This window comes from Scleropages formosus, chromosome 19 (assembly GCF_900964775.1).
Source record: "Scleropages formosus chromosome 19, fSclFor1.1, whole genome shotgun sequence".
NCBI classification, from domain to species: domain Eukaryota; kingdom Metazoa; phylum Chordata; class Actinopteri; order Osteoglossiformes; family Osteoglossidae; genus Scleropages; species Scleropages formosus.
The window spans coordinates 8,871,337-8,896,942 of NC_041824.1; the positions used below are offsets into that span (position 1 = coordinate 8,871,337).

At 41.1% G+C, this 25,606-nt stretch overlaps 1 protein-coding gene and 1 pseudogene across 1 annotated transcript in view; both read left to right on the forward strand.

Annotated features, from left to right (window-relative positions):
* mpp7a (MAGUK p55 scaffold protein 7a) overlaps positions 1 to 15,404 on the forward strand; it is a 48,649-nt gene extending 33,245 nt beyond the window's left edge. The window contains exons 7-17 of the mRNA XM_029246408.1: positions 7 to 88; positions 469 to 554; positions 932 to 1,006; positions 1,302 to 1,498; positions 2,072 to 2,136; positions 8,632 to 8,802; positions 9,277 to 9,357; positions 10,686 to 10,779; positions 12,171 to 12,279; positions 12,919 to 13,062; positions 13,906 to 15,404. Coding sequence (XP_029102241.1) covers positions 7 to 88; positions 469 to 554; positions 932 to 1,006; positions 1,302 to 1,498; positions 2,072 to 2,136; positions 8,632 to 8,802; positions 9,277 to 9,357; positions 10,686 to 10,779; positions 12,171 to 12,279; positions 12,919 to 13,062; positions 13,906 to 14,085 — 1,284 coding nt within the window. The 3' untranslated portion in view covers positions 14,086 to 15,404. The remainder of the gene's footprint in view (positions 1 to 6; positions 89 to 468; positions 555 to 931; positions 1,007 to 1,301; positions 1,499 to 2,071; positions 2,137 to 8,631; positions 8,803 to 9,276; positions 9,358 to 10,685; positions 10,780 to 12,170; positions 12,280 to 12,918; positions 13,063 to 13,905) is intronic.
* Positions 15,405 to 17,407: 2,003 nt separating this feature from the next.
* Positions 17,408 to 18,372, forward strand: LOC114909173 (serine/arginine-rich splicing factor 1 pseudogene; annotated as a pseudogene).
* The last annotated feature ends 7,234 nt before the right edge of the window (positions 18,373 to 25,606 follow it).

Consider the following 25,606-nt stretch of genomic DNA (forward strand, 5'->3'; position numbering starts at 1 on the left):
TCACAGGGAGCCACAATAAAGAGGGATGAGAACAGCGGAGCTGTTGTTGTAGCAAGAATAATGCGGGGTGGAGCTGCTGACCGGAGCGGTGAGTCCCCGCCTTTTTGGTACTTGCTGCCTGTGACTGAGACCTTTAATTGATCACTCATACATGAGCAAAATCCACATTGAGAGGAAACATCTATTTTATGTCTTCATGACCAAAAGCCATTGGCAGTAAACGCTCTTCTAAAGGGGGAGCCACTGCTTCTTTCCTACAGTGTGTTTGTGTGTCTTTTATTATTCTAGCTTGGTAACCTTAGAAACACTTCTCACATAAACACCAACAAATGGACCTTCTGGGGTTGGCGCGGTTAGAGTGCGAAGATATTTTTTAATATATATTTTCATAGTTAAGGTTGAGTTGTGGTAGAGTAAAATTCCATGTGTGTTTGTGTTCTGACCTTCAATTATCCCTTCTCTCCAAAGGCCTGATCCACGTTGGGGATGAGCTTAGGGAAGTGAATGGAATTCCAGTGGATGACAAGAAACCTGAAGAAATAATCCGGATTCTGGTGTGTCAATCAGTTCGACCTTTTACCAGTTCAGAGATGTTTGACCATATCTGTAATAGGACAACTTTGACACTGTGTTAACTCATCAGTGCTAAGGGCTAAAAGCATGCAGGAGAAAAGTTCTCATACTGATCAGACATCCCAGTGGGACCAGGCTGTACTGTGGCATCCTGTTCCAGTGTTAACTGAGGGACTTTCAAACTGTTTAACATGCCCTTAGCTTGGGGTGCTGGTATCCTGCCCTAATGTGTGGCTGTTGTCAAAAGACATTTTTCAAATTATTGCTTGTTGGATATTTTATGTTGAATCATCAGGCTCAAGTCACCAGTTTTTCACCCTCCTCCTTGCTCCCCATTCTCTGCTTTGGCAATGTTTAGGCCCAGTCCCAGGGGGCGATTACTTTCAAAATAATACCAGGCATCAAAGATGAAGTCCCCAGTATGGAGCCCAAGGTATGTCCTGCCATACAGACTGTATTGATTCTTAGATGTGCACTTAAGGGCTGAAATGAAAAGCCTTCTCCTACTCACTGCCTCCAGTCATGGGCTCTGAATGGTCTTCCTTTTTTCTCAGGGAAATGTATCCTTTCTGCTGTTAGACCCCAACAGCCCGGGGGACTGAGTCTGGAAGTTTTATGTCCGGCTGTGGAGCTGGTGTCCGTGATGTTAATGTGGGCGTCTGGTGCTTAGTCTATGATGTTAATATGCATGAAAACTAAGAATTGGGTTTTTTGGTACTTCCCTCCAGATGTTTGTCAGGGCTTTTTTTGACTATGACCCAAATGAAGACAAAGCAATTCCATGCAAGGAGGCTGGATTGGCATTCAGCAAGGGAGACATCCTTCAGATCATGAGCCAGGACGATGGTACGTGGTGGCAGGCCAAGCATGAAGGCGATGCCAACCCACGAGCAGGACTTGTCCCATCCAAGCAGTTTCAGGAGAGGTGAGCTGCTGAAACTCCACCCTGTCTTTCTCAACCTCGTCCACCTGCTCTGCGGTCATTCCTTAAAACCAAGCCATTGAATCGGTGCCATTAGGCTGCCTGCTGCCCCCAACTCCTCCTCAATGGCAAATCCAGATCAACATGAGTGTTTGACTTCTGACAATCAGAGCAATGAGTCTTCGCCTCTGTGCTGCCAAAATACTTTGGATTTCCGTGCACGTCTGGCCCAAAATGAGTAATGACAAAGAATGATACCGCTGGTACTGATCCACTTTGGAATGGGGCGCGTATGGAAAATAGACCATCAGTAGTACTTGACTGTATGCTGATGTGCAACACAGAGCTCCGAGGATGGTGCACTTTCTTGGCACTGGCAAAGTCCTGAAAATTTTGTCTTTTGAATAGCGGGCATTGTGGTGTTGTCCTCTCAATCTAATTTATTAATTTAATACTTTTTAGGATATTCATTTCGTTGGGCTGTTTAATTATGTCACAGTATCACAGCAAAGTCTTTATTAATCCCAGATGAGCCTTAAGCAGCTGGTTTTATTGTTCCTCTTACTTGTCCTGCAGGAGGTTCGCAGTTCGAGGACCCACCACCCCCATTCAGCCCCAGAAGGCCACCAGCCGAAGATCATGTAAGATCATACACCTAATGACAGAGCGCACAGACCTAATAGTGATGGGTTTGTTTGTAGAGGATTGAAAGCCATCAAAAAAACTTGAACTTCGCTTGGTGTATGTGGTATACTCTGTAATTTCTAAGACTGACCACTGACTTTAGAGTGATAATGATACAAATTTTGTTCCGTTACATCTAATGTGCGCTGATGGTTTGGGGCCACATCAGCATCACAGAGTGTCCAAACTGAGAACTTTGACTGTACCACATTAATTATACTAGTCCCGTTTTACACGTTAAAGATGTTTCCAGAGCCGACACTTCACACACCATGAAACAAGTAGCTGCAGCCACACCACCCAGAGAAGTGACATTCCTGAAGTAAGATGGTTCTCAGGCAAACCTAGAAATAGACAGGTTGAATTGTCATTTTTCTTCTCCTAAGATTGGCAATTCATTATTGGTCTGGTTCCGGTAAAATGCCTTACTGAACAGTAATCCAGAGGGGGCTCCTGCTGGTATTTTGGGTCACAGGTCTAGGTTTAACTGATTCTCTACCTGCTGAGGAGCCTAGCAGTCCAGTGAAAATTGCGATGAGTGAAACCCATGTGCTAGTAAATCCTGGCCAAGACTATTTCAGTGGCGTTTCACAGCGACAGGTTGTCATACATTGTGTGTGCGCTGGTTTAGCACCCGAGTTCGTCCCCAGTGCAAACCTCATAGTTTATGGCACACGTTCTCACATGAGTGCCGTTTCCATGAAGCTTATCTATCTATGCCGTTCAGTCGTTGCCCAGACAAGAGCATCACCCAGCAGTGTACTATTTCAGCATTTCATCTCCTTCCCTCTCCGTGATGCCTCGGGAGAGCGCTGGCCCTGTAAGTCCATGTCCTCGGTAGCACGCAGCTCCATTACACTCGGTGCTGACTGACATAGTAACGCCCTCCCAACGGACTTGTTTCCGGCCAACGGAAATGTCCCGGTTACCGTCACGCCTGTAAACCCCTGCCACAGCGGCCCCCCGTGCGAGAGCCAAATGGCACATTGAGGTGGAGAAGTTTGCCGACTGTAGTCTGCGCTGGAGGCTACGGCGTTTCGTCTTCAAATCGAGGATGTGTAGTTACTTCCCGGAGGAGTCTGTAGAGTAATATAATGTCTCATATTTGACTGGATGACATTTGTTCCCATAAATAACTGGGCCATTCTTGACTTATAGGGAAATGTCCACAGGATGGACAATCAAAGAGCAGAGAAAGTTGTGTCATTGTGCTTTTCTTAGGGTCCTCATTCCCTTGGACTTCATTGCTTTGTTATGCAGAAAGACTGCTTTCCTGCACAATAGCAGTAGAAGGGCAGCAGTCATGGGTTGAAATGTCATGGTCTACAGTACTTTATATTTCCACCGTTCATAGTTCTTGTCTGGAGTAGTTTCCTAGCTATCAGCACTAAGCCTTAGTCATATTCCACCTTGTGTGTGGGACTAGGGCAGTGAAAATCAAAAGCCCAAAGTTTCTTGCTTTTCTTCTGGTTCTGCTGTGATGCATTGTGCTCCCTTCTGTCCCTCAGAACTGCTGAATCCCTCTTGTCATTCAAGAATGGTCTCAACACATCTTGTTCAGACTCGCATCTCATTCGCCATCTACTCGCTTTCCCTACATCATCGGTTTAAAACAAAATTCCCTATGAGTTATTTGTGACATGATGTATTTTGGCAAAAACAGTGGAGTTGGGCTGACTAGTTTGTGAATCGCATTTCTGCATCTCTGCTGGTGAAGCATGCTTTCTTTTACTCCGAGCTATATGTCACTTTGAACAAAGTGTCTAAGTTCATGTAAATAACGAATGATCTGCTTCTACTGTAAGCAGTTGGTCCCTTATTCTAAGCAGTTGATCCCTTATTCTGTACATTATAGTAACCCAGTAATTTTTTCAGAGACTCCTGATGACCGATGTTACAGTAGGGCATCAGCTGCATCGTGACACCATTTCTTGCAGATCAGTGACGAGTTCTGCAAAGGCCACAGGACAATGCAATGAGCTGGGTGTCCAGAGGTGTTTGAATGTTTGCAGCTGGGACCATGTGAAGAAAAGGAAGCTATGAACCATATTAAACAATAAGTCATTTGTGGAGAATGTTGACGTTTTAGTTACCCAGAAGCACCTTGTCCAGTTGCTGTTGATTCACTTAGAATGCAGGATTTTTGTGTTGTAAAGTTATTTGAGCATTAATATTAAATTTGCTGCCCCCCCCCTTTAACCCTGTAAATGCTTTTTCATTAAATTTTGTCTGCCTATGACTTTGTTCTGCAGTAATGGGTGAACTTTATAAAACCAAATTCTAGTTTGTTGATTTTTGATTTTTATGATGAGGGTTAACAATATTTTCTGCCTTTCTAAGATGTGGCTGAGTGTGGTAGGTTCCTCAGCATTAAACCATACCCATCGATGTCCCCTGTTATACTGCCTTTGCATCCAATGTAACCATTTTCAAACTTTTTTTTGCTCTTTATGCTCTCAGCAGAGGAAATTGAAGGTACTGCTCATTAGACTAACCTTCCCATGTTCAAGCAATAGATTCTCTCTGGTCACTGACTTGGCACAGTATGGTCCAAGTGGTGGGACTGAACATTTCCTTTATAGACATTGTCATTTCATCTGGTCTGAGACTGGGAGTGTCTCCCGTTGTCCTCCTTTGTCGGCCTTTCCTCATAGCGTCCCAAAAGTTTGTCTTCCATTAATTTTACTGTCCATTTAGGTTGTATCTGTAGAACTTTTTTTGTCTTTGTTCTTATACCTTGTGGCCAGTTAGTGCAGTCATGTAATCGCAGAGTCAGAACAGTTGCGCTTTTTAAAAATATTTTGCAGTGTCAGTGATATTGGGATGGGGTGTCAATACTGTGAAACCCTTTTTTGTATTCCCATCTTGTGGTGAAGTTACTCCACTGTTTCCCTTAGGTCAAACTGTGCCATTCTGCCCTTTGTCCCTGTGGGGGGGTGCTTCATACACGCAATCGTTGAGGGTTTTTCCCCCTTTTTGACCCCTGTGCTTCTTTTTTGGCCATGGTGCTCCTCTTCTCGTTCACATGCGCGGTCAGAACCACCAGAGGAGGTCGACTACGATGCTGATATAGGCGGATTCCACATAGGTGAGACTCATTTCCACTGCGTGTTTCCTCGTCTCTCTGTCCCCACCCTGCCTGATCCTCCATGTGACTGTTGTGGCAATACCAGCACTAGGAAGCTGTGTGACTTACCTCAAGGTCCTTTCTCCTCCCACAAATTAGATCCAGTTTCCTTCCCCCCCACCCAGTGCCAAACAGGGACCTTGTCCCTCTGATTGCAAGGCCCAGTTCTGACCAACAGAAAGCAGTTTCTTATCATGAGATGTGGATGTGTTGACGCCTTTATGCATTAATCCCTCTGAAAGCATAATGTTTATTGAATCATCTGTTTACTCTATATGTGTGTGTGTGTGTATGTGTATGTATGTATGTATATATATATATATATATATATATATATATATATATATATATATATATATATATATATATATATATATAAAATTAAAAATAGACATACACCACTAAGTCATAATCAGTAACAGCCTAATGTAGATGTTCTGCCATTTTACAGGTTTCAGTCTGAATAAAACCAACTCTAGATACAGCAATTTGGGGGGGGGGGGGGGGAATTTGTGCATATAGAACTTGTCCATTTTTAAGCCGGCTGGATATCTGATCCTCATTTAAATGCTCTGTGGGTTACGGTGGTGAAACTAATATCACTGACAACAAAGTCAGTAGTTCAACAAATGCAATTTCTTGGGATGGTAAAAGTGAGTAAACCTTTAGTTTCATACTAATTGATTATAATGTGGTGCACTAAAATCAAATGCACTGCCAGTTTAGTTACTTTAGGGTCTATTCTATTAGGGTCCAGGGCTGCACAAAGATGAGAATTGCTTTGGTTTTGATGTAATTGGTGAAGGAATAGATCACGATCAGGTCATCGTATGTCTCCAAGAACTTGAGACTAAAGGGTCCGCAGGTGACGTCAGTGTGTGAATGTGAGCTGTTAGACACTTAAACACACATTGTCTACATGAGTGGTGGGGGAAGAAGCATCAGATATATTGCCTACAGTGTAATTGTAGGACTCGTTCATTCCACGCAATAGACATGATGGAAAAATAGGTCAAAGAAAATGGAGTTAATTTACTGTACTAATTCAGTTTGTATAGCCTTAACTCCACTCTTCATAACACAAGGAGCCAGTATTACCAGTATGGCCAGAGTGATAGTCCTTTTATTAGTAGTGCAGTTTATATTTTATAACTTGTTTAGAAAGCTTGGATTGGACTTTCTTATGCTGTACATGGGTTAAATGTTTAGGTCTGTTTTTGAAAAGGTTTTTCTTCCTGCTCCCTTTGGTATAAATTCCTGAAAAGCTGATATTTGCCATCAGTTGTGTCATGAATTTATGAATAATTGCATTTTGCAGAATTTGCACCAAGTTTCTTTAGTATTCTGTAACCTCACTGTGCACTTGAACGGTAACTAGTTCTATACAGGAGTCCGCATGGAGCGGTTATGGCGGAGTTTGTCATGTTAGTCGTGTTTGAGAAGCACCAAAAAGGCAGAGCCTTGGTAAAATTCACCTCTGGAAAACTTAAAAGAGCGCTCTTCTCACGCAGTGACACAGAGCGCTTTAACACAGACAAAAGGCAAGAAAAGCAGATACAAACAAAGAAGACTGTCAACTAATGGCTACCATAATGAACTTATTATAGCGCTATAAGTATACCTACTGGCCACCAGGGAAAGGAACAAAAACTCCCAACTGAAGGTTGAGGGAGAAAAAAAACCTCTCAGGGTCCACAGGCCAGTGGTAGCCCACCCCTCCTGGGCATTCTTTTTAAAAAAAAAAAAAAAAAAAAAAAAAATGTAAGCTAGTATTTAACAAGTAACTATAATGCTGCTGAATGGCATCTTGGCTCCCCGATTCGGCATGGAAGGTCTCAATCGTCACGGCAGATGGACATCATCCTCTGTCAGCATGGGATTCATCTGTCACCACTGGCCAGCCTCCTCAGGTCTTATGTAATGAGGTAGTGCTCAACGAGAAGATGGGACAGAGTTAGTAATTTGTTACTTGAGTAAATTTAAAATGCATTTTTGTAAGGGTGATTAAAAAAAAACCAAGGCACATTAAAGGTTCACAAAGATAGAGAAGGGCTTCATTGAAATCCACAACCTTGGCGTTCAGAACAAGTCAAATCGACCCTGAATGTTTCTGTAGGATTCAAGTGCAACATTGTGGAATTTTGTTTTGAACATACTGAAACCTTGTGTAAACTTCAGGTACAAAAGGGCTCATGGGAAACATCCTCAGGACCTGTCCTTAGATTCTCAGGACAAGTATTCTCATTCTGCATGGGTGGCCAAGTAATTAATGTAAACCTTGTTTAAAAGTAATTTTGTTCTGATGTCTGTCTTGACTCATCTTAATGATTGATTGCCTTTCTATTTTTAGGCAAAACTTAATTACTGGCTATTAAATATATTGTCTTTTGAACAGTTAAATGAATGACACTGTCTCAAAGTGCCTGGAGATATCCTGTGAAGATATAAAATAACAGGCAGAAGTGACCCAGTGAAGTAGATGGCAAAAAGGACAGAGCAGCATTAAAACTCAAACTAGAGAGAAAAAGCTGAATAAACTCCAATAGCATCCTTTGAGAACTATGATTGATTTATGGCAGTTTCTTTAGTTCAGCATTGACGGAATCCTTTTTGAGGTGAGCATCCATAACACACATTTGCTCATCCTGCTCATTTCACCAGATACCTCTCTTATCCACACTACAAACTCTTCATCGCTCAGTGAACTGGTACTCCTGGAAACGGAAAGGGATTCCAGAGCACCAGCTTCTTCAAATGGGTTGATGGGGAGGGGGGCACTCAGTTGTGTGCTCAGCTTTCCAGTGCCTCTACTTAACATCTTCCTTTCCAAGAGTGCTGTAGAAAGTTAGGTATTTTCCTTATAACGTGACATTCTGGACTGTTGGCTGTCAATTCTTAAATTGATACGAAGACGGATCACAATATAATCGAGAATTTAAGCAGCCGTATTTAAACAATCCTACATGACTTCATTCCCAAAGCAGTTTGTATGATATTTCATAAAATTCTTGCAACTTTGAATTTGGTATGATCAAATCCATACTCTGGGAAATGACAAATGTTAGAAGATTAGAGCCAGGTATGCTGCGCTTGAAGTGTCAGTTGGGCAGTAAATGCTTTTGTTTGGGGAGATCAGCCTGACGGATGCTTGGCGCAGCAAATTGCATGAGTCTCAAATGTTCTCTACAGATGGGCGATGCGTTAAACCAAGGGGAACAGGTGTGTCCTTTGTGGCCCTGCTGTTCAGGGGAGCAGCCACATTGCTGGTTAGCACTGACATCTGTCCATAAGGGTTTCAGTTTGCATTTTGATTTTCAACTTGTAGCCATCCTGCGGCGGAGCTTCAGACTCAGCAGAAGAGACCGGAAGACCAACAAGTCCATGTATGAGTGCAAGAAGAGCGATCTCTACGACATGGCAGACGTGCCCACCTATGAGGAAGTGGCTGCTTACCGCAGGCCAGCAGGGGGCCGGCACCGGCTGGTGGTTCTGGTCGGTGAGTGCTTGTCTTTGGGTCCTACAGAATCCCCTTTGCTTCTCTCCCCCTTTTCTGGAGGTTTTCAGCTTCCCTTTGCTTTGAGGTGCAGTTGCATGATGCAGCTCAGTTGGGGGGGCAGTTCTGGCCAGGATGCTCCCATTCATTTAAAAAGAGTAATACATTTACCATGCTAACGTTTCCTTTTGTAGCTGCAAAACTGTTTGGACAAACCCAAGACTAGGTGTAGGTGTAAATGCTTTACGTCACACTTTAGCAGTGACAGTAGGAAGCACTGCAGCGAAGAGCTTGGGTTTCAGAGCTTTTTTTTGGAGACCCCCTTGTTGTGCTTCTCTTAACATGCTCTCTGGTTCCACCTTTTGGTACCGCTGCTTTGTGTTTGATGGATTAACACGTCTTCCGTAGTGCTGTGGCTTACATGGACTATTTTGGTTCAACTAAGGTCCTTGTTCTGACCACCACTCCTTTCTTCAGGGCCCACAGGCGTCGGCCTGAACGAGCTTAAACGGAAGCTGCTGATCTCGGATCCTCAGCACTTCGGCGTGACCGTACCGCGTAAGCTGACCGTTCGACCACTTGCCCAGGAGAGGGTCGTGGAGCACGCCGTTTGGTTTCCTGCTTGCTCAAGGGTTTTGCCAAACAATCCAAATGAGCAGTCTCCTCCAGGATGTGGAGAGGGGACAAGAGCTTCTAGGTCTTTGTGTCGTAAGGAACAGAGGCTGGCTGTCGTCATGCACAAGTATTTCTGTGTAATGACTAAGCAAAGAGTTGCTGTTTAATATTAATATGCCTGAATGGTCTCACAGGTCTTAATCACCATGAAAGTTTTTTACACAGTATTTGTCTGTAGAATAACTTATGCTGTGTATACCAGTAATGGAAGAATACAGGGTTCATTTGAGACCCTGTTGAGGCCAAGACCCTCCAGTACGGTTGTTGGCAGGCGTAATGCTGAGGTTTTAGATCATTTTAGCAGAATTTGTGCGTTTTTATACCTGTGCTAGCGGTTCCACTTGTGGGGAAAAAATGACTCGGGGACTAAAACTACGGAAATTGTAGTATTTGTTATAAGCAAGCCGAGCATGATGAATGCGCCTTGATCCGAATATGGCACATAAAATGTTGGGTTTTTATTAATCTCATTGTAGCTTTCACCTTAATGCCTATTAGTGGTTTGCAAATGTGACCTGTACTTCATGTTCTACTGTAAGACAGAGCTTGCATATACCCCTCCACAGACAGTGGATCAGCAAAAGTTTAATATAACAAAATGGAGACTTAAATTGGCACCAATTTTATATTTTTAACTATTGCCAGGATATGAGTGTTGGCATACAACCCTTACTCATACCTACTTCTACATGACTGAATCATTCATAGCCCCCTATCATAATCAGCTCTTTACTGCATTATAATGTTCTTTCAGTATTTTACGCTTCATCCAGTAACCTGATATACATAGGAATTAGGTGGTGGGATTGGAGATTTTAGTTTGCAATAACCTTTAGTGGTTTTGCCTCTTTTTCTAATCGCATCAGAATTTTAGTGTCTGTGGTTTTGCTCATTTATAATGCAGTGATACTGCAAATGCAGCACATTTTTCTTCATGTTGGTAATGAGGAACTCAGGGGAAATTGCTGTTTAGGTGGTTTACACCACATCTTCCAAAGCTAAATGTAGCATGAGTTTAACAAATAATTAATTCATTCATTATGGATGAATGTTTTGTCTTGCAGGGTTTAATAGCCTATTATTCTAATCAGCATTAATAGCTTAATCAGACTAATTGATAAGACTAAACTTCAATTCTAACATGTTGATTAGTGGATGTATTTGCAGAGTTCAATTGTACAGCACCTCCGATTCCCTTTCCTGCCCTACAGACACCACTCGAGGCAAGAGGAGCCAGGAGAGCGATGGGGTGGAGTACCACTTCATCTCCAAGCACTTGTTTGAGACTGACATCCAGAACAACAAGTAGGTACCTTGATGATGTGAGATCTGCTTCAGTTATACCTTCTGAACTTGGTGTGATGCCCTGGAGACACTGGTCACTGCTGTCTAACACATGATATCCACATATACTAGCATAATTTATACCCCAGGGCTCCCATTCTGTCACTCATGAGTTTAAGCTCAGGGCTGAGAGCATTAGAAAGTTCTTCTGCCTTTAAATACTATGAAGTTGCATTTGAAGGTCCATCCCATCTGCAACACAAGAGCTGATCTTTTGAGAGCCTCGGAAAACTGGATCCCGTTCCGTGAGCCTTTAGCAGACCTGGTTTGAACATTTGCTGAAATGGACATTGACATGGGAGCCGACGAATGTTTTTCTTATTTTCATCCGGGAACGACAGGAAGCCCGGATGCATTCAGCATATAGGGTGTCGCTCCATTGAAACTGGTCGTCGGGGGCGACGGTGTATTTTTGGTCTCGCGGTTCCGCAACGCATGCAATGGTCAGGGACGTCAGAGGTGATTGAGGGAACTGCTGCGCTGCAGACAAACACGGCAGACATTACAAGGCGCGGGCCGGAGCGCAGTTGTTTTTGTTTTATTCCGTTGCACGTTTCGCAGGACGAGGAGTCTGAGCAACAGGGAGGGAGAAAGAGTTGCTGTAAGAGCAAGGTCTCTTCTAAAGTGTGCAGCTTCTCCTAAGGATACCTGGGATCCTTACAGGGAAAGGAAAAAGTATATCCCATCATCCTCTATAAAATTAATAACAGTGCAATTCATATGAAATGCATTTCAACATTACTTCTCTCTTACAGTAAGTTAGATGATGCACAGCTGTTTTGAATGTTTTATGGAGAAAATAATTCATCTAATGTACTTTATGTATTGACTGACATGTTGATTGCATTGGAGGAAAGAATCTGCTGAATAAATGTAAATATCATGAGTGAAATGCTGTATTTGCTAATCTGGAAGCATGAGGATAAAGACATTCTAAAAATTTTTTTTCCTCAAATACAAGAAAAGGACTTGAGTATAATTCTGGTGCTTGTCTTTTTAGCTGGGATCAAGTCTCCTTCCAGAAAGGTCTGAATTCAAATTAATCTCCTCCCCAGGAGGAGCAGTTCTTTGTAAACTGTTGTAAAATTAAGCTTTTGGGGCAGCAGGTGACAGTGGTTAGAATAAATTACCCATGTGTGTAAATGAGTTAATGATTATATGTGACCTAATACTTTGCTTTGCAGAAACACATTGACTGAATGAATGAATGTAAACGTTTTCAATGAGCTCCTTTGAATCTTTGCCGTTCGTGGACAGTTTTCCCATTTCAGCTGTTAGTTTTTACCTGGATCTCACCTTATTGCTGGGACAGTGTGAATGTACAGGCCGCAGCAGCTCTCTGTCATCCGCAGGTTTGTGGAGTACGGCGAGTACAAGGGGAACTACTATGGAACGAGCCTGGACTCTGTGCGCTCCGTCCTGTCGAAGAACAAAGTGTGTTTGCTGGATGTGCAGCCGCATGTGAGTGATGGGCCCTGTGTGTGTGTGTGTGTTACTCTGCAAATTTGCTAGCGTTGACCACTCACTATTTGTCACTGAGAAATGTGTCTCAGGACTTGAGCCAGTCCCTTGCAGTGATTTTGGACCAGAGCAAGAATGACATGGCCCAGGAAATTTGGCTTTTGTGCCGTCTGAAGTGTGTTTTTCTCTTCTTTGACAATGTAATGATACCTGGTGTGTAGCTTTAAAGGGATCGCTCAGCCCTTGTGGAGCTTCTCTCTGCCCATATTGGGGAAATCCTTAGTGGTTTTAAAGAGTCAGATCTGCAGCACAGTTCATGCAGTTTAGGAGCACTTGATCTGAGTGATGTGACCTCATACCAGAATGTCTGAAGACGTAATGAGAGGTGCCTTTCCATTAGACAGTAAGGCTAATGGTCACTCCAGTACTCCTCTCTTTTTACCCTGGTAAAATACATAGTCCTTCCCAGAGACTGTACAGTGATCCAAGTTGTTGGTATAAAGAAGAACTTTGAGATGAGTCAACTGAGGTTCAACACGTGGGTGCGAGTGATGGATGGGAACAGGTGCTCCTGAAAGCAGGGATGTGGATGTGGTTTCCGGTCTCTGACTCCACATGTTCTCTCTCTAATGGCCCCAGACGTTAAAGCACCTGCGGACAGCGGAGTTTAAGCCTTTTGTGGTGTTTGTGAAGCCGCCCTCCCTCGAGCGCTTGAGGGAAACCAGGAAGAATGCAAAACTCATCTCTGGCAAAGATGAAAAGGGCTCAGCAAAACCCTTCTCGGTAATGTCCCAAACCCCTCCCCAACTTATACCATTAACACGTTTGGTCTTTATTCTAGCATATTCTTTTGCACTCATGTCATTAAGACAATGGGTTATAAGGCCACATTCTCTCTACACCTGACACGTTTATTACAAGGAAGAGGGAATAATGTGATTTATGTACTCTTTGGGGTCTGTTCAGGGTCCCATCTGTTCTATTGACAATTTAAATTTTTTTTTTTTAAATTTGAGTGAAAAATAGAACCAGGGTGTAAAAATGCTTTACATTCAGTATTGCAAATCCCAGTGTATCTTAAGGTAAATTAATCAATTTCTTCTGCACTGTTTTCTGATTGCTGTTTATTCCTTATTGAGGAATTTGCTGGAATGTTCCATTGTGGTGATGGAGTATTACAGGGTAATTAGATTGTCTTGGGAACTTAGGGGTATTCAGATATGCGTGTGCATGTGTGCTGTGCTCATTTTTAGATCCTTACAGCTGGCTAACTGTGACCCACACTGAAATGAAACCTGCCCTTAAGTTGGTGTTGAACACTTAGTCCCAGAGAGAGGAAAAAGAAAACCAAACAAAAAAAAAAAGTTTAAAAACCTCAGATTTTTATGTCTTTTCAAAAATATCACGTTTAAAAAAAAAAAAAAAAAATAGCCTCTAAGTCTTGTAGCTGCTCAGAGGAAGTCATGAAAATTCCTTGAGGTTTAGTTCTTGCATGGGAAGGGTTTTGTAAATGGTCTGCAAGTGTATGTACGCGCGCACACACACACACACACACACACACACACACACACGTGTGAATTCTTTGTGTAACTTGGGTTTCATTTCACTTATTGTGTCCACACACAGGAGGAAGACTTTCAGGAAATGATCACTACAGCCCAGGCGACGGAGAGCCAGTATGGCCATCTTTTCGAGAAGGTCGTCATCAACGATGAGCTCACGGCGACCTTCACCGAGCTGAGAAATGCACTGAAGAGGCTGGAGACGGAGACTCAATGGGTCCCCATACACTGGACGCACTCCTGAAAAGTGCGTGTTAGAGCGTGGGCAAAGAAAACAAAGGGAAGGACTTCATGAACTGCTGCTCCTTTTATAAGTGAGCAGGATTTTTCAGTTTTTTGCAGATCACAACTGCACAGGAGTTTTTCTCCATCTGGGGTTGGGTCACAGTTTCAGTACAGCGTACTGTACACTAGATATGACCGTATACGCTCCTTGGATGAGTTCCTGTGGACTGATCAATGTAACGACAAACCAGCACTCTGCCCATTTTTAACATTTGTTTCTAGAATTTTTTTTTTCTTCCGGGTGGGGGAAGGTTTGCATGTAAATTAATGTACAGTGCACAGCATTACTGGGGCAAAAATGTGCTTAGAATACCAATCTCCAAACATTTACAGAACTCCTGCTTTCAGCGATATTATTTTTTTGAAGCAAAAGAAATTTCTCACAAACTGAGAAGGCGGAGGCATAGTTTTTATTGAAGAGAAATTAATATATTAATACGTTCTGATGTTTTACATACCTTTTTATATGCATCTTTGCCAGCTTTTTAAAGTGGCGTGATATGTATAGAGAAGAAAATGTTCAGTGTGCTTTTCACCAAGGAACACTGCGATGGTCTCTCTCGCTCCCCATACAGGATGTCGTTTCGCAAACTCTCGTACATTTCATTTAGGAACTATTTTAAACTGTCCACCAGTTCTTAAGGTGCACGACTTAAATTTGCCATTAAAACTACCAGACTTTGGCTCTCCACTACAAGAAATGCTCTCAATCTTGTGTAATTAGGGTGGAGCGCAGTCACATTTATTCTCATAAAACAGGTCTAAAACAAGGGATCTAACAGGCTTCTAAGCACTTCCAGATTTACAACCAAAAGGAGTATCAAATGGCTACTTCTAACTTAACAAGCTTTGTTTTTATATTAAGCTGATTTATTTTGGGGATTAATGCTCAGCATTTTCTTTCTGTTCCAAACATTAATCCCATAGAGGAGTATGTAAGAGAGCTAGATGACCATAAGGAGAGATGAAATAAGGATTAGGAATTATGTAATTTGTCTTACTGAGCCCAGGCTGAATATATGTAGGGATTTTGAGAAGTAAAGTGTGTGTGTGTGTGTGTGTGTGTGTGTGTGTGTGTGTGTGTGTGTGTTTGTATTTCTATCATTGTGAGGGCCAACTTAAGAATACACACCAACAGAGTGAGGTCCGTTTGCAAAGTGAGGTCCGAAACCCCGGTCCTCACAACGTAAACTGTGGAATAGTGTTAAGGGGCGTGCCTAGAAGCTCCTGGCAAAATTTCTCATTGGTCCTTACCTTGTCCGTAATGTTGGAAAACTGGTGTGTGTGTGTATGACGTTTCTGCTCTCTAGCGCCATTACCTCACACACACTGTGGAACTGCAGGTTTAATGTTCGCTTATTTGTGATTGGCTGCTGTGGGAAGCCGATTTTTCTGATTGGGCAAAACAATAGCTATTTCTTGATTGGCTAGTACTAGACCGATATTTGCATAAACATGTTTAATACGTTATATTCAGTCTCTTATTCGGGTTTGAAGTGAATCGCGCATAAATTATTTATAGGATTTTTTTTGGTAGGGCAAGAAACTCTATGCGGATGTATCTTAAGCTGCACGCTGTTGATGAAGGGTTTCTCAGATTTTAGCATGTTGCGCTGTAGATATCTGTTTGCAAACTCAGCAAGTCCGAATTCAGCTAAATAAAGGTTGAAGGGAATGCATTAAGATTTATAATTTTATAATGTTTTAAACAGACTTTGAGTACATTTTTACATTTTATACAAATGTTTAAAAATTGTCTGCTTTAAACAATTTATAAATTATAATTTGTAAATTATATTTAATTTAAATGTGTGTGTGTTTATATATGAGATTGCTATGCGCCTTTAAATTTCTAATGTTTTTCACTCATGAGAAACGTACAATTACGTGTGTTCAAACGTTTCACTGCTAGTATATCATATTTTATAAAATTAATCCAATCTGAACACCAGATACATTTTTTCATATTGTGCAAGTGGGCTACATTCCTAGTTCAGTTATTGCTGAAAGTTGTCTGCTAGAGAGAACCAAACTTAAGCAGGAATACTGAGGCGCTTTCAGTTCGTGGCAGTACTCATTTTGATACATTGTACCGACTTGTGGGAGGGGTCAGGAGGCATGAACTTTTCACCTTAGAGCAGATACCTGGCATTTCAACAGCAGTTTACTCAAGCAGGTCTGCTTCTGGATTTAAGTGCTTATTACACACACATTTAAGAAAATCTGACAAAAAGCCTGAAATATGGTAAACATTTGAAAATCATATTGCTTAGAAACATTTACATTAATGATACCCTTCGAATTATACAAACTAAATTTACTTAAATTACCTAAGCTAAGCAATGACTGTAATCAAACATGCTATCATTATTATGGTAAATCGGGTGGTGTCCATTTAAAATAAAAATATAATTGTCAAAAACCATACAGATCTCAAAATAACACTCTTAGTTAAAGAAACTACTGGAGAAGTATAAAGGTCCCTTAACCCCTGTGCTGTTCCGGTCTGTGAGACCCATTTTCTTTGAAGAAGTTAAGGGGGTGGTATGGTGGCACAGTGAGTAGCACTGGTGTTTCACAGCGCCTGGGTAGTACACAAGAATGTGGGTTTGATCCCTGCTCAGTCTGTGTGGAGTTTATATGTTCTCCATCTGTTTGTTTCTTCTGAGTGCTCTGGTTTCCTCCCACAGTCCAAAGATATGCTGTTCAGGTTCCCCCATAGTGTGTGTGTGTTTCACTGATGCATGGATGAGTAACCTCTTGTAAGCAGTGTAAGTTACCTTGGTGAATAAAGTGTGTGGGCTAGTAACACTACATAGTATCTGTTGTAAGTTGCTTTGGACAAAAAGTGTCTGCTAAGTGAATACATGTAGGGGAGAAATTTTTATTGAGGACATACTGTGACACCCCTCACACATTTATATTACACTGGTGGTGTTCATGTCTGCTAGACCTGGAAGCAATTAAGGTGTGGAAACTATAAAACAACAATAACACCACTTTAGAGGCATAGTTTCCAAGTACTCCAAACCTAATTCCATCAGACCAATCATTTACATAAACGTCAAACCATGAACACCCCATTCAAATCCTCCATACCTATCCAACTGCCAACAACACCTATCCCTCTCACACAGAATAACTAATCCCATCAGACCAATCATTTTTATCTCTTTTCAAAATGGAATTGAGTAGGAACACAAAAAATGAATAGCTTTGCATGTGTGGCTCCTTTCCAACAAGTATGGCAAAGGAAATCTGTTCAGATTGCCTTAGAAGTCATGTTAGAAAACAGAGAAGCCAAGGTGGAAAGAGCACTCACTTTCCATGATGACAATGGAAGGAACAATAAGGAAAAGCAAGCAGAAGGAAAGACAGAAGGAGTAGATAACTTGTATAAGTCGGTGAGTGGCTACACCTGTAAAAGAAGAACCCTACACTACAAACCCCACTTGTAATATTTTTCAATATCTTGGACGTCTCCGCTTACAATGCATTTGTCATCTGGATGGCACTGAATCCAAATTCAGGAACGCTCCAGAGGAGAGGACTCTTTCAATTTACTTCATTTTTATGTAGCGCCTTTCGCAGCGAGATGCCTCAAGGCACTCTACAGGTTACAGGTGTTATCATTGGAACAAAAGCTACCGAATACATGTTGGAAATTTTCCACCAGATATTCGTACCAAAGACATTGAAGATGTGTTCTATAAATACAGGGAAATCCGGGACATCAACCTGAAAAATTGCCAAGGGGGACCTCCGTTCACCTTTGTGGAGTTTGATGACCAAAGAGATGCCAAGGACATGGTGTATGGAAGGGACAGCTATGACTATGATGGTTACTGCCTTCGTGTGGCATTCCCCAGAAGTGGAAGGGGGACTGGAAACGGTGGCATTGCCCAGGGGCTGATATGGACCCCCATCCAGACGATCTGAGCACCGTGTAATCGTTTCAGGGCTTCCTCCGAACAGCAGGATCTAAAGGATCACATGCGTAAAGCGGATCATTCATGTTACTCTGACGTTTTCTGAGATGGAACTGGAGTTGTAGAGTGTGTTCACAAAGACCCTTTCTTCAAGAGCTGGACAAAAAATTGGTAACACTTCAAATCCAGAACATAGACAACACATCACAAGGACCCCTGCTTCTGCAGCCATTGTGAGGAGGATTCAGGAGGAGGATGTTGGAGCCACAAGACCACCAACTGCAGAACCTGAAGTAAATGTAGGTGGTGTTGCCTGAATATATATCTGTGTATATATATTATATATGTTAGAATAGAGACACTTTAAGATATGTTAGTAGACTTTTAGAACTAACCAGTGTTTTTATCATTCTAGGTTGCTGTTAGTAGCAGCAAGAGGGAATGCAATGTTTGTGGACCCAATAAGGACAAGAAGACACAGTTTGGATGCATCAAGTGCAAAAAATACAATTGCCATAGACTCACTGTAAAACTGTCCTCCATGTGGTGTGTAGATGTTATGAATTTGTGTTCAACTTGGGCTCATTATATCATTTCAATATAACACTGTAAGTCAGCTTTGTTCTTTCAATTCATTCAGTTCAATACAATAAACATCAATAGCTCTGGAAACATTGTCTTATTCATATTTGTTCAAGATTAATATGATATATTCCACCTATCCCTTGATTATTATTAATTGCTACACAGAAATCACATTTTATCATAAGACTCAAATAGCACTTTTTTTGAAAAATTTAATCTATCAGAAGTAAATAGTAAACATTAAACAGATTTGCTGTCTATATTATTTATAAGTAAGATAAAGTCAACATCTGTTAAGTAGTTTGACATAAAATGTTTTGGTTTTGTTGTTTTTAAAACCAACTAATATTGTGCTGGGTCTACCAGACCCATGAACACCAGCTGAGTAACAAAAAGAGAACAGGACACAAGGGTTAACTAACGGGGCCTCTCAAATTGATACAATGTATGGCCATTGCCTAGGAAACAGGGTGGAGCTTGGAGCCAGGATAGAAGTAAATGTGAGGAACTTGACTAAATGTGCATGTTTGCTGTTAAGAGCAGAAACTTAAGAATTTCATCAAAAACTTTGGCAGGTGAGCTTTTACATTTTACTTTGCTTTATGAACTAAATGTGTTCACGTGTGCTGGCCAGAGTAATGTAATATATTTATAAGAACTCCCTTCTCATCATGCTGGTGAGATGTGGGTGACATGGTGGTACAGTGAGTAGCACTGCTGTGGCTGTGTGGTGTGAGAGGACATGGGTTTGATCCCCACTCAGTCTGTGTGGAGTTTGCATGTTTCCTCTGGGTGCTCCAGTTTCCTCCCACAGTCCAAAGACATGGTTCACCCATAGTGTGTGAGTGACACAGAGAGAGAGTGTGTTCCACTGATGTTTGGATGAATGACACATTGTAAGTAGTGTATCTAGCAGTGTAAGTTACCATGGTGGATAAGGTGTGTGGGCTAGTAACACTACATAGTATCCATTGTAAGTTGCTTTGGACAAAAGTTTCTGCTAAGTGAATAAATGTAATGTAAATGTGTCTTCCTCAATCTTGGGTCCTCTACCAGAGAGCTGGGAGTTTAAGGTTAAAAGATGAATATTAGATAGAATTTCAGATTGTATTTCCAGGTATTTTAAATTATTTTAAATGTGTTTTCATATCAGTAATTAAATTATTTTAGAAATTCCTGTTTTGATATCAAAATTTGACATTCTTGATACTTGTCAATAAGCCAGATGATAAAAAAAATTTGTTTTAAAACTTATCTATCCCTTTTACAGTATATGTATTCATTATCAGTCCAAATGCTTACAGATGTGTTTGTTACTTTAGGTCAATGTCAGAAAAAAATCTGAATCTGAATCAGAAAAAATCAAAATCTAAAATGGAACGTGGAGTTGCTAGTAATTTAGATGAAGTCTCACGTGAAAATCCATCAGAGAGCAGGGAGACGTCAGAGCAGGGTGCAGATGATAATTTTGCGGAAGAATTTGAAGAGTCAGTCTCTAGCGGGTCAGAATATCAACCATCTAACAGTAAGTCTGACTCCTCATCAGAATGTTTTGATTGTGACCAAACTACTCTGAACTCTCAGCCGCCTACAGTCGGACACTTTAGTAAAAAATCAATAACTGTAAAACAAACGAACAAGACATTGGAAGGCAAGCGGAAATGGGACAAAAAACACTATTGTGTTTATTGTCATAAACCAAACACAAAAATGGCTCGTCACCTCGAACGATGGCACTCAACAGAGGTAGAAGTGGCACATGCTTTGAGCTTTAACAAAGGTTCAAACCCTAGAAAGAAATTGCTTGAAAAACTTCGCAGCAAGGGGGACTATTATCATAACCTTAAAGTTCTCAAAGAGGGTTGTGGTGAACTTGTCACTTGGAAACAACCTTCAACTAGTACATCTGCAAGTGATTATCTTCCCTGTCAGCACTGTCTTGGTTTTTTCTTGAAGAAGGACCTTTGGAGGCATGAAGGCTCTTGCAGACTTAGGGTAGAGTCTAAGTCTTGTATAAGAAAGCGAGTACAAGCAGCATCCATGCATCTTGTTCCTTTACCTGATGAGGATGTTGGAGAGTGCAAAGTAATATTACTTAAGATGCAATGTGATGAAATTTCTATGCATGTGAAAAGTGATAAATTAATATGTAAATATGGGAATATGCTTTATATAAAGCATGGTCATGACAACACACAGCATGCATACATTGCTCAAAAAATGCGAGAACTTGGAAGGTTAGTCATGGCAGTAGGGCAACTTGATAGTAGTGTAAAAACACTTCAGGACTTAATCGTGCCATCAAGATTCAGACTTGTCATTGATGGTGTCAAGAAAGTGAGTGGGTTTAATGCTGGTAAAAACAAGTTTGCAACACCATCTTTGGCTCTCAAAATTGGATACTCCCTGAAGAAGTGTGCTGAGATTGCAGTCGGTGAAGCTTTAATGGGAGAAGACAAAGAAACAGAAGAAAGGGCAAAGAGTTTTATTAAGCTTCACGATGCACAATGGAGGTCTTATATATCTAGCCATGCCCTGTCCTCTCTTCATCAGAATAAGTGGAACAAGCCAGATGTCATCCCTCTTACAGAAGATGTCTGTAAACTCCAGAAATTTCTTCAGAAGACTGAAGAAAATGCAAAGCAGGAACTAGAAAAGAACCCTAGTCCATCAGCCTGGAGGAGCTTATGTGAGACATTACTGGCTGAAGTCATACTCTTTAATCGGAGAAGAGAAGGAGAAGCTGCCAAAATGCTTCTGGAAGTGTATGAAACTCGAAGCACTGCCCCAGTAAACGCAGATGTGTATAACAGCCTTACAAAACTGGAACAGACGCTTTGCGATAAATTAACGAGAATAGAAATCAGGGGGAAAAGAGGCAGAAAGGTGCCTGTGCTACTAACAGAACAGATGGTGTCATCTTTGGAAGTTTTAAGGAAGACAAGAGAAGATGTAGGAGTTCCACAGGCCAATCCTTATGTTTTTGCCAGAGTGGAAGCTCTGAGCCACATCAGAGGTTCTGACTGCCTACGGAAGTTCAGTCACATCAGTGGGGCAAAGCATCCTGAATATCTAACCTCCACCAAACTAAGAAAACATGTAGGAACATTATGTCAGATAATGAACCTCAAAGAAAATGAGCTAGAGCAAGTTGCTAGATTTATGGGACATGATATCAGAGTTCATAGAGATTTTTACAGACTTCAAGAGAACACCCTGCAGCTTGCCAAAATGAGTAAATTACTGTTAGTGATGGAGAAAGATGCTGCCACATACAAAGGAAAGTCTTTGGATGAAATTAATCTTTCAGCTGAAGGTAATGCATAAGAATAGTATTTGAAATGCTATAATAGTTTTCATAATATGCAAATGTAAACAAAAGTGTAATACTCTTAATCTGTCTTTGTTTTGATCAGTTATCCAAGTCACATTTCTATCTCTTTCCTAGAATGTAGAGTAAGAATCTATTATAGTCAAGCACCTTGCAGATCTACAGGTTTACAAAAATTATTTGATTAAAAACTAATCTTATTCTGTAGATCCTAGACAAGTGCTTGCTACTGACTCAATAATGTTTTAAACGTATTAATCAAAATACAGTCGTCGAGTGTAGCTCTACAGTGTTGGACAATATTTAAAAACACTAACCATAAAGTTTGATCATTTTACATTAAGAAGTGGCTATTTTATTACTTCCCTTGTGTACTTTGTTTTGAAATTAATTTCTCTCTGCAGAAGATAGTGACAGTGATGATGAGACTAGACCATTAGAGTCTGGATTACAAAAGGAGACAGGTTTGTTTTGATGTTCATTTAAATAATGTCCAGTCCACGCATCAGTCAGGTAATAATAATAGCCTCCTTGAATGCAAAAAACATATGTAAACAAATGTAAAGTAATGCCGTTTTTACCAGCTTTTTGATCTCCTAGGAAAAAATATATTTTATGTCTGTGTGTGTGTTCTATGTTAAGACACAGAAGGTCAGGTGATTGAGGAGGATTCTCATGTACCGAGTACCCAAAAAGTACAATCCTCCAGCCAAAGCAGAGAGACAGGTTGGCTTTTTTGGCACTGTAAATGCTGAATAAATAAGCAAAATTAAGCATTTTGATATTAGGTAATATCTGCACAACAGACTTCACTTTGTATAATGCCACCAATGTATACTAGATAACAATAAGCAGATACCATATTTTATGCTGAGAAATTTTAATGCATTTTTTTCTCTAAAATGAAATGTGTACTAAATGTCACTGGACTGAAATTTTTAAAAGTACACAGGCCATTGCATATAAGTCGCAGCAGTCACTGTTATTAGGACTGTTATAATATTATGAATAGAACAAAGATTTTATTTTGGTTTTTCAGAACGACGGAAGGTGACAAAAAGGCCGTGGACAAATGAGGAGCAGGCTGCAGTTAAAAAACACCTGAGCAAATTTATTTCTGTTATGAGAGTGCCAGGGAAGAGTGAATGTGATGCTTGTATCCAAGCTGAACCAGCACTTAGCCACAGAACCTGGAAAGATGTAAAAAATTTTGTCTACAACCAAATTCAGTCCATTAAAAAAGGCAGAGGAACACCCTTATTTGGGACCACAGCAGTAAAGGGAAAAACCAGAATTTCAGTCTCAACAGAGAAGATAATCAGTCAAAAACGCAAGGATAGCGAAGGTGCAGAGAGTCTGAGTTGTGATGTCAATACAGGCTGCTCAAGGAAAAAGCTTAGGAAGACAAAGTAAAATAGTTGATGGCATAATTTTGACATGTTTACTTAAAAAAAAAAAAAGTAGAAATTTTAATTTATGGCTTGACTTGTTCTCAAAAATCATTTAACCATATTAGGAAATCCATTGCGATTCAGTAAAGAGTATTTTTTTTGGTACTATGGTATTTTAGTTTGTCTTGAAATATTATAAAACTTGCTCTGCATAGTTGTTTTGAGTTGTTTTGAAAGTGGAATTCCTGAGTGTTACTTCATTTTCTCTGGTTGGGCTTGTTGCATAAATTAAATGTTAGCATTAGCATTTTATCGTGTGTGTGATTTTTTGGCGGACCTCACTTTTCACATAGCAACCACATGGTCCTCACTTTGATGGTCCACTACATAGACTATTTTTGTCAGAAATGTGCTAATTTGAAGTTGCAAGCTTCACCTTGGAGACCCCTAGAGGTAAAAAGCCTCTTGACACTGTTTCATAAAACATTCAGAAACCCTGGCCCTCACTTTGTCAGCAATTTATCACAGTCCTCACAATGATAGAAATACGAACCTGTGTGTGTGTGTGTGTGTGTGTGTGTGTGTGTGTGTGTGTGTGTGTGTGGCAGAAACTATGTATGGATTACATGTAGTGTATTGAGGACAGTTTGGGGATGAGAAATGGTATGAGGATTTAGGTATGTTTCTATATGACTCGCGGAATGTGTATCGGGTATGTAAATCTGTTTCCTCCTGGTGTAAATATGGTGAAGGTGAAACATGATCCTTCACATGGTTATGCGAGCAGCTCTTTCCGTTCACTAGTGGTTCACTGCAGCAAATTCTGTGATACACCTTAAGCCTTAAGTGTCTCTCAGCACCTCCGATCATGTTATGTACCTGTACCATAAATCACAAAGGGCTATTACTGCCAATGTGTTAAAGGTTAACCCACAACTATTTATTCTGTTTGAGTCCCTCAAACCCCCTGCCCCCCCCTCCCCACTGGTGCATAAGAGATGTTTCCACTTAATATACTGCCTGGCCAGTTTCTGTATTTTTATTTTTCTTTTATACTGTATTTTACTTGATTAAACTGTGATTGGCATTATTGTGTGTCTGCCTAGATTTTTTTTTCTTTCTTTTTTGATGTGTTGAGAATGCTGAAGAAAGGTCCTTCTCTCCCGTGCAGGGTGAAAGTCACCTGTCCAAAACTTTCTTGTATGCAAATCATTCATTGACCTTTCTGGGTGGAGAGCCATTTACATTTTTTATACATCACTATATGCAGGGAAAATTGACTAGTAATGCATGTACATAATTTAATGTTCCTCTAAATTTGCATATCTTGCATATCCAGGTGTGTATTAATCCTCTTTTGTAGTCAACAAATCACCTGGTGGCCTCTTTGGAAACCACTGTTGCAAGCAAGTTGCTGACCGCCTTTTTGTTGAATACAAAATATAATCCGCTGCATATGTGGTGTCCTATTCTCACACTGTCACCAAACTGGTGAAAATGCTACACGTTCGTTGTCAGAGCAATGAGCAGCACTTTTCATCTGAATATGTATTGCACCAACATCTTCATCAAATGATGTAAGAGACGAAGCAGGAGACAGGAGATGCAGTCGCCCGTTGCTGTGGGCTTTTATTTGCCCTTAGATGGGAGAAGGAAGGAGACGGGAAAGGGGGACCAGGGAACAGGTGGGGAGAAGCTTCGTGCTGGTCGGGGGGCAGCCGGGTCGGTCGGGACACGGGCATCATCTCGGGGATCAGGTTCGGATTTGCCTCGTTGTCCTCGGTCTCTTCTCTCTACTGCTGGGCACCGGGGAAGAAATGGGGAGTGAAATCAGCCCCGGCTGTGGCTGCTTTTCCTCTGTCTCCGCCCGCTCCCTGTGCAGCCTCCGCGTGCTACAAACGAATAAATGTAAATATCCCCTACAAATATTTCTCATCACAATTGCTTAATACATTTTGTTTCCTACTTTTTTTTTTTGGGTGGGTTCAGGATTCTTCCAGTGTGTGAAGATCTTCATGCTGGAGCTCGTGTTGCAAGTGGTTGAAAACCCAACTGCAGTGCCTCACTTAAGCCACAGCTAAGGAAACGATGGTCAAAAGACCGATACAGACTTCAGGCATGATGATGGACCTCTCCACATTTCAGCTGAGAAGTGTAGAGGATTCATGTAAGAGTTTTCCAGCTCGTGTCGCTTTTAGTATTTCTTTCCACAATGATAATTTGATGGGAGCAGAGCCGATTTTC